Source organism: Martes martes, assembly GCF_963455335.1.
Source record: "Martes martes genome assembly, chromosome: 3".
NCBI lineage: Eukaryota > Metazoa > Chordata > Mammalia > Carnivora > Mustelidae > Martes > Martes martes.
The window spans coordinates 59,452,798-59,461,975 of record NC_137890.1 but is presented as its reverse complement, the minus strand read 5'-3'; the positions used below and the strand labels follow the sequence as shown (position 1 = coordinate 59,461,975).

Sequence of the window (9,178 nt, the reverse complement as noted above, 5' to 3'; positions counted from 1 at the left end):
AAGATTCCATGAGGACAGAGTCACCTACCCAACTCTGCTTGCCCTGGCTGCTTGTACACATAGTGATCATGGCACAAACCCAGGGCACCAGGGAAAAATCACTCCTAACCTCGTGACCATGTCCAGATGATACTCTAATCTGATTTTGAAACCTTTCCCTCTGTGAATTTAGGTCTTAATTGTAATGCGACCATTCATTGTTCTTCTATTACAATTGCTCAGTTCACCCTTGGTAATGAGTTATTAAAGGAAGCGTGTCGAGGCATTTTTTCCCCCTTAGAGTATTATTATTCAAAGAATAGTTAGTTTTCAGCATAAACACTAGTGACAATAAGCCCCAAGAAGAAAATATCCTGTCCAAGCACAGAAGGACTTCTTCTCTGACAAACTGAGTTTCAGATTCTCAAGGACCAGCTGCTGCTTTCAGTTCGTATGGGCACAGACGCGCTGCTCTGCCCGGACCCAGTCTTCTTGCTCTCCCCACTCCCTGCCGCACCTGCGCTCACGTGGAAACACAGTGGCAGCGGGATTTCAGGAGCCTTCTCAAGCTCTGCAGGGCCTCTGGCAGCCCAGCCCCAGTGAGGGCACTGCAGGCCCGGAGCTCCCAGCTGCGGTCCTGGAATTTCTCCAGGCCCAGCCTGTCTCTGATCCCAAGCAGCGGCAGAGCGCCGGGCGCCTCCTGCTTGTTGGCCAGCACCAAGAAAGGGACACTGGCCATGTGTGGATGGTTCAGGACTCCCACGAGCTCAGCCACTGCCTCGGGCAAGCGTGCTTCATCTGTGCTATCCAGCACATACACGAGGACATCCGTGCCTTCCAGGTAGTCCTTCCAGTTGGCCCTCAGCTGGGTCTGCCCCCCAACATCCCAGATTGTCAGAGACACATGCCCCGGGGCTTTGAGCGGCTCCACGTTGAAACCAACAGTGGGCAGGGTCTCCACCAGCTGGTAGCCCTTCAGTTTGTACAGGAGCGTGGTCTTGCCAGCTGAGTCGAGGCCTATCATCACCACCTGGGCTTCTGCCTTGTGACCTCGGGAATTCACAGAACCCATGGTGGCCACTGCTAAGCCCTAGGGGAGAAAGGCCAGGTGCACACATCAGCCATTCTTTTCAAGAGGAACACAAATCCATGCAGGCACCTGGAAGAAGAGCCTCTCCTCCAAAAGTAGGAAGCATCTTTACAATGTCAGGTTTCAAACACAGGCCTGGGCTCTGAAAGGGCCAGGAAGTTAGGGCAAATGAGTCACCAGGAGCTGATCTATATCAGGAAGTGGGGAAGGTGGGAAGGGGGCTGTGTCAGGGAAGGGCTCCCTGGAGGACGCCCAACGAGGCTCACATTCCTTGATAGTTAAAGCAAAGAGGCAAAAGGAAGTTCATTCCAGTTAGATATAACCTAGTTCAGTAGGAATGACCCAAAGATGTCTTCAGTTCCTTCTAGTCTGTGGCTTCCCGCCTCTGTTTTCTTTCTATAAACCTAAATCCTGAAGGGGAAGCTCGCTCCAGTTCCATGCACCAAGTGAAGAAGACAGTCGGCTCAGGTAACTTGGGCCGCCGTTGGCGCTCCCCTCAGGACCAGCACTGTGTCCTGCAAACAGTGGCTATTTCAAGTACGGTTGCCTGGGGACAAATTTAGAAGTCACAGCCAGGTGGTTTCTTCCATTGCCTTATCAAGGTAAATTGCCCATAGAGCACGACTCACATTTTTTATTTAGAAATGCCCAATTTCTAAAACCAAGACCTGTTCCCGACCTAGGGGAAACCTGTCTGGGACTAGGGAAGGGACATCTCTCCCCGGGCGGGTAGGAACGGGGGAGGAGGGAAGTGGGGATATTTCGGCTGCCCCTGGAGGGAAATAAGACAGGCTCCGTTCATTCCTCAGGCCGGCGGGGGAAGAGGGAAAGTAAAGTTACCTCCGTGTTCTCACACTGCGGCCGAAAGCTCCTCCTCTGTGGCAGTCCGCTCACACGCAGCTGCTTTCTGCGCGGGGGTGGTGTCCCAAAAGCAAGAGCAGAAGGAACTGTAGTGACGGTGGCTGGTTCCCCTTTTCTGCTTCCTTCCGCAGGTGGTCGGGGCGGGGCGGGCTCCACAGCCCCTCCCGCAGGGGACCGGCCGCACGGACGTCCCCAGCCGGTCAGGTCTTGTTAGAGCCCAGCCTCGCACCAACCCCGTTTCTCAGCAGCTCAGAACACATGCCTTGATGGTATTTTATTTTATTTTATTTTATTTATTTTTTTTTTTCTGGAGCCTGGAGATTCTTTTGCTTGCTTGGACCCTACAGGCTTTTAAAAACTGTATGATTAAAACACTCTAAAAAAAGTAACTATGTTGAAGGCAAATGGCAAGAATTTAAGAGTTGCATCAGTGTGGTGGAACTGTGTGCAATTAAACTTACAGCTTAATTTTGGGGGGGGGGCAATGTCATCGTGTTTTTCCCGGGAAACAATGATACCTCCAGAAAACACAGTTCTTAAAAAAATATGGCCAATCAGTAGCCACTGATTCTGTAGCTCTCCAGTGGGCATCTGCAGTTGCAGTGACATGACTCTTGGGACCAGTCACATGTGTGCGGTGCTTTCCGCTTTCCCAGGCGTTATTCCATTAAAATGGCAAGAATCGAGTTGGGGGTTACGACTCTCCCGTTTTACAAATAAAGAAAGGGGTTCGGAGTAAATAATTTGCTCAAGATCTTGCTGGGATTTATTCCTTTCCTCCTCTTCTAGGGTGTCTGCTACTCACCAAGAAAGTGCTTTGTAGAGAGCGAACATCCTGTTGGAATTGTCGTTGCTTTCCTTAGGCCCGGGTATTTTAACAGGAGGGAGCGGTTAGGAAAAGTCAGAAACACCATGTGTTATGCACACCACTCTGTTGTTACCGCTGCTACTGTTGCTTAGTTCTTCGGGGTACCTGTGTTGTGGGCTGTAGTCGTTTTACAACCAGACCAGGCAAGTGGGAATTTATAGCCAAAATCGGGGAGGGGGGTCAGCAGATGGGAAATTACTGAGCAGGAACATCAGGGGTCAAGAGGGATTCTGGTTAAACTGACCCAACAGGATTCTTGCTGAAGGCAGGCCAGGTGGCCAGACATCACCTGGGGAACGGTGGGGGCTGAGGAACGCGATCAGATTTTGAAGTGATTAGATATTAAGGGCAGGGCATTCTGGTTAAGAGGTAGGGGTTTTTGGCTAAGATGGTATTTTACGAGGAAGTGCGCAGATGATCCTAGAAGAAGTTTCAGGAGTCTGACTAAAGTTTAACCAAGCAAAGAATCTTTGTCATTACCCAAGAGCAGTCTCCAAGCATTAAAGAACTGTCTGGAGGAGGGCTTGTCTGCCTAATCCTAATCCGTGGGGCGGGGAGATCAGATCAAGCTGAGACTAAATCCTGTCCAGCTGATGAATCCATGGGGATCCTGGCAGGATTGATTTACAGGAGGATCAGGATGGGCAGAGGATAAGGACTTGGAGGCCAAGGTTAAGGTGTGCCTGGGGCGGAGTTAAGGGGGCAGGGTTGCTATCACTCTGATTGTGGTTCCTTCTGTGTGAGTCCTGGGAAGAGGGGGGAGAGGGAGCAGGAGCTGAAGAAGCTGCTGACTTGGAGAAGAAAGGCAGGACTAGGTACTGTAAAATTTAGTTCAGCTTAAATATCTTATAGGACAGTGGGATTTTTATGGAGCAGCTGTAGTACAGGCTATCACATGATTTTTTAATTATTTATTTTTAAAGATTTTATTCATTTACTTGAGAGAGAGAGAAAGATTTTATTCATTTACTTGAGAGAGAGATTTTATTCATTTACTTGCAAGGAGAGAAGCAGAGGGAGAGAGAGAAACAGGCTCCCTACTGAGCAAGGAGCGTGACACAGGGGCTCTATCCCAGAACCCTGAGACCATGACCTGAGCCAAAGACACTTAACCCACTGAGGCACCCAGGTGCCCCTATGACACGATTAAAAAAACACAACAACAACTCTTCAAAATGCATCTGCATGCCATATGAATGGGAGAAGTTAGCATCATTTTTGTGTGTGAAGATTAGGACATCAAGTATCAAAATTAGATACAGAATATATTGTAGACTCTTAAACTGTCTTTGCTTTGCATTATAAATTGTATTTAGAGTTATTACCATTCTGAGTGCCTTGTATTTTACATTTACAGCACAGCTCATCTTCCAGAACTTTTCTATTTCTAGTTTCCATTTTATTGGTAACACCATCTCTTTTTTGTTTTGTTTTGTGTGTGTGTGTGTTTGTTTTTTTACCACCTCCTTATAAACAAATGAGGAACCTGGTGTGTGTGTTTGTTTGTTTACCACCTCCTTATAAACAAATGAGGAACCTGGCAAAGTTGGGGGTGGGGGAAGAATTTCCTTGCCTGTCTCTCTTTGCTCTGTCTCCCTCCAAACAGAAATAGTATCTCTTTCTCTCTCAAAAAGAAAACAAAACCAACAAAAAAACACAAGAGGAAAAGGAACTATCAGTGGGGGGTGTGCCTTCTGGAACAGCCAGCTGAGAAAGATCTGAAGGATGTAAGCTCTGCACCCAAGCAGCTTCAACTACTGACTAATGCGTTTACAGCATTTGCAGGAGTTTCCTGACACAAAGGGGCAAGAGCCAAGAGTGGCCAGAGCCTGTCTCCTGAACAAGTGCAAGGAGGATGATGCGGAGGCCAAGACAGAAGTGTGATGAGCTCCCAGCGCCTCAGAGCCAGTGATGGTGCCGGAGCTGGTGCTGGTGAGCTGCTGCTCTTTATCCTCCAAGGTTGTTTCAATATGCAAAGTAGGTCCTCGGCAGAAGCTGCTCTTCAATAAGCTGTGGTTCCTGAACTGGGTAGTGTATTTTTAGTTGGCAGGGGGAAAAAAAAACTCGATTAGGAAGGAGGTTGGAAGGTCACTTCGTAGCTAGAAACTCAAATCCACACTTGAGACTTCTCTGTATCTCCCGGATGAGTTCCTGTCACTCTGGGCAGCAACGAGCAAAGTGCTTTGATTCTCTTCTTTTTATAAACAAAATTATGGAAGTAATAATGAATATATTGTTTCTCATTTGAGTGTCAAACAATGTAAATGTCTACAGGACAAAATTCTTAGGTTCACTCTTTTTTCTTTTTCTTTCAGCTGTTTTGTTTTGTTTTGTTTTTGAGAGGGAGGGAAGGAGAGAGAGAGAGAGAGAGAGAGAGGAGGGGTAGAGAGAGAATCCCAAGCCACTTCCACCCCCAAAGTGGAGTGCCCCCACCCCCAACCAGGGCTCAGTCTCACAACCCTGAGAGCATGACCTGAGCCTAGTCAAGAGTCATATACTTCTCTGACTGAGCCAGCCAGGCACCCCTTAAATTCACTGTTCTTTCAAAAAAAAGATTTTATTTATTTATTTTAGAGAGAAAGGGCGAGAGTGAGTGGGGGGAGGGCAAAGGGAGAGAGAGAAAATCAAGCAGACTCTGCACTAAGCATAGAACCCAAGACAGGGCTCCATCTCATCACCCTGAGATTATGACCTGAGCCGAAATCAAGAGTCAGACACTTAATCAATTGAGCCACCCGGGTTCCCCGAGTTCACCCTTTAAATCACTACTTCCCTCCTCTGAGGTAATCAGGATTAGTAGTTTGACGCACATTTTTGCAGTGATCTTTCTATATATACTTATATGTTTTAGAGCACACACCTCTATTTTACTGTTTATTTTTTGTTTGCATCTTTTTAAACGTAATTGTGATATCTGTAGCTTGTCATATTGAACAATACATTTATGAGATCTTTCCACATTAGTATATATCCTAACTCAGATACACTTACCCTTTTTTAATTATTTTTAATAGGATTTTATTAAATAAGGAGAAGACCTCAAGAAATACAAGAAGCATAATGCTAAAATATTCATAGATTAAATTGTATGATTCTGAGATTAATTTATAAATAATCTAACAATGGAGAAGTAGTAGCTTGGATATAATATAAGATTGGCCCTAAACTGAAAGCTGTCAAAGCTAGGTCGACAGGGGCGTATTATATTAGTCTCTACGTTTTGCATACCTTTGAAATTTTATGGAGTAAAATATGAAAAGTATATGTAAGAGGCATATTCCAGTTTACCAAATGTGTGATTCTGCCACAGCTCACAGGCCCCTGGGCCTCCAATGACTTGTCACACTCCACACTTCTTCCATAAGAAGTCAAAAGTTGCCTTCCTCCAGAATCTGCCATGACCCCAGCTGGTGTAGGTTATTTCTGCTTTATCCTTACCACACTTCGTGTGTAAACAAACACAATCCACACGGTCACACACACATACTCCTACACTAAAGGAATTATCTTATTAAGATGAGATTTTAAAGACATAGCGGTCATCAGTTGAGCCCCTAATCTGCATCATATACAATGTCTACATGTGTTTCATTACTCCTCTCAACAGCTATGAGAGGCGAGGCTTTTTTGGTCCCCTTTTATAGATATGGAAACTGAGGCTAAAAAAGATGAAGTAATTTGCCCCAGCCTAGTGTTTTTCTTTTTTATTCTCAATTTTCTATCATTTTGTTAACTATTTTTAGATAAATACATGCAAAAAGTGATCAATACAAACACTGAGAAACAAGCAAAATCTTAGGGAGAAGGAACATTGCCCTTCTTAGATGAAAATAAACTGAAGAGAGTGTCTGGGTCATGGTCTGAATTTGGCTTCCTTGGGAGTTTTGTTACAAGAGTCCCTCCTGGGGCAGTCAGTGTGCAAAGGCATGACAACATCTTAGGAAGCGTAGGGCTTCCCACAGTTGGGGCAGCGGGCAGACCTTGCTGGTGGGCCGGTACTGGCTATCCAGTGGGAACATGGTCAGTAGGAATGGACTGCTCTGTATATTCTTTTTTTTTTTTTTTAAAGTTTTTTTTTATTTATTTGTCAGAGAGATAGAGAGAGAGAGTGAGCACAGGCAGACAGAGTGGCAGAGGGAGAAGCAGGATCCCCGCGCAGCAAGGAGCCCGATGTGGGACTCGATCCCAGACGCTGGGATCATGACCTGAGCCGAAGGCAGCCGCTCAACCAACTGAGCCACCCAGGCGTCCCTGCTCTGTATAGTCTACGTCAAGCCCACTTTCCACTCTCAGGAATGAGCAAATCAGACTACTTCTTGGGGTGAAAGGAGTAATGTCAGGTGGTCCTGTCTGTAGGGCATGGAGAAGAGGGGAGAAACTTCATTGCCACATCACCAAAGCCCGCCAAATACAGATAAGAATTCGAGCCAAGCTTGCCTGGGAATTTTTTTCTTCCAGGTAAAGAGAATATAATGACTGCAGATAGTTTGGTGATAAGAGTCTTTATTGTGTCTATGTCTTAAGTCATACCACTTCAACTTGAACTAGGCCTCTACATCATATGCACATCTCCTTTGAGATGCCCTTGACCTCTGTCCCGTGTGGGATCCTCTGCTTTTACATCCCAGATTTTCCCCTTTCTTGGTTTGCTTGGTTGTTTTGGTGGAGCAAACCTTCAGTAGCCTCTCAGATGCATGGGAGGTAAGTTTTTAGACTTTGAATCTTAAAATGTCTTTTTTAAAACTCTAACAATTTATTAATGGTTTGTTTGCATATGAGATTCTAGGATGGAAATCATTTCCTTTCAGGACTTAGAAGGCATTGCTTCACACTGCTGCTATTGAGAATCTGAAACCAGACTACACTCTTGATCCATCGTTTGTGACTCTTTTTCTCTCTGGGAGCTTATAAAATCTTCCCTTTGTTCCAAGAATTCTGAAATTTCAACTAAATTGTCATGTTGTGAAAGTTTGTGTGTTTTTAATATTTCCCCTTTTTCTTTTTTATTCTTTCCTTTTATTATATTTTTTAATTTACCTTTTTGGTTTTGTATGAGAGAAATGTTAAAAAGATTTACAAACCAAAAGGTTTTAAAACCTTTTTACTTGGTATGAGTCTATTTTCATCCATTATGCTGGAAACTCAGTGGGCCCTTTCCTTTGCCTCTTACTGCTAGAAGTAAGTTACTTTAAATTTTGGGATGTCCTGAAACTTCCCATCCATTTTTTATGTTCCTTCTTTTTGGAATTCCTATTATTTGGTTGCTGAACTTTGACTTATTCTCTTATTTAAAAAAATTAGTTTCTGGGTCTCCTGGATGGCTCAGTCCATTAAGCATCTGATTCTTTGTTTTGGCTCAGGTCATGATCTCAGGGTTGTGAGATTGAGCCCCGTGTTGGGTTCTAAGATCAACAGGGAGTCTGCTTGAGAGGCTCTTTCTCTCTCCCTCTGCCCACCAATCTTGCCCACCAATCTCTCTCCCTCTCAAATAAATAAATAAATAAATAAATAAATAAATAAATAAAATATTTAAAATGTATATTTTTTTCTTTCCCTTCTTACATCTTTACCTTTTCACAGTACTTTCTGGGAGATTTCTTCAATGTTATCTTTCAACCCTTCCATTGTGTTTTCGTTTCATTTATTATCCCTCTTTTTTCCCTCCAACAGCTGTCTTTTGTCCCATGAGGTTCCATGGAACCAGGAAGAATGACCATAGGAGACCCCAAAGTGGAGGACATGTGGTAACAACCAGAGGGTTCGTGCTCTATTTTCTGAGTTACTGAAGTCTGCCTCCTTCGAGGTAACATGCAGTCTGTTTCCCAGCATGGAGCCTGCCAGCCTACTTCTCCCTGGATCCTATTTGCCATCTTGGAACAGAATGTTATTAGATCAATGTGTGCCATGATTATGCTGGGGACAGATGAAGGTGCACAGAACATTTCCCAACATAGATCATACGGTGGGCTATAAGCCTCAGTAATTGTAAGAGTTGAAATCACACTGAATATATTCCTCTGTGTGACAAAAGTGGGATTAGCAATAAACACTGGAAAGATATCTGGAAAAACCCCCAATTTTTGGAACTTAAACAACCTATTTCTAAATAGCCCAAAAGTCAAAGAAGAAATTGCAAGGAAATTAGAAAATATTTTGAGCTGAATAAAGATGGAAATACAACAGAACCAAAATTTGTGAGTTATAGCAAAACCACTGGGAAATTTATACATTTAAATGCTTATGTTATAAAAGAAGAAAGATGTAAAGTCAATTAACTAAGTAAGAGAAAAAAAGAAAAGCAAACTAAATACAAAATAAGAAATAAAATAAGAATGAAAAGCAATTAAATAGAAAAAATAGAATATGAACACAGTCAAAAG

The 9,178-nt window shown here is 44.0% G+C and overlaps 1 protein-coding gene across 1 annotated transcript; it reads right to left on the bottom strand.

The window, feature by feature from the left end:
* Positions 1-271: 271 nt before the first annotated feature.
* Positions 272-1,974, bottom strand: ARL11 (ARF like GTPase 11). The gene is made up of 2 exons (XM_080798781.1): positions 1,910-1,974; positions 272-1,069 (listed from the first exon to the last, which is right to left on the bottom strand). Exon 2 carries the CDS (start codon positions 1,049-1,051, stop codon positions 503-505), a length of 549 nt encoding a protein of 182 aa, XP_080654907.1. The 5' UTR covers positions 1,052-1,069; positions 1,910-1,974; the 3' UTR covers positions 272-502.
* Positions 1,975-9,178: the final 7,204 nt, after the last annotated feature.

What these genes read in the sequence shown, in the direction of transcription:
- ARL11 (XM_080798781.1), bottom strand. Translation starts at nt 1,051, where the DNA reads ATGGGTTCTGTGAATTCCCGAGGTCACAAGGCAGAAGCCCAGGTGGTG.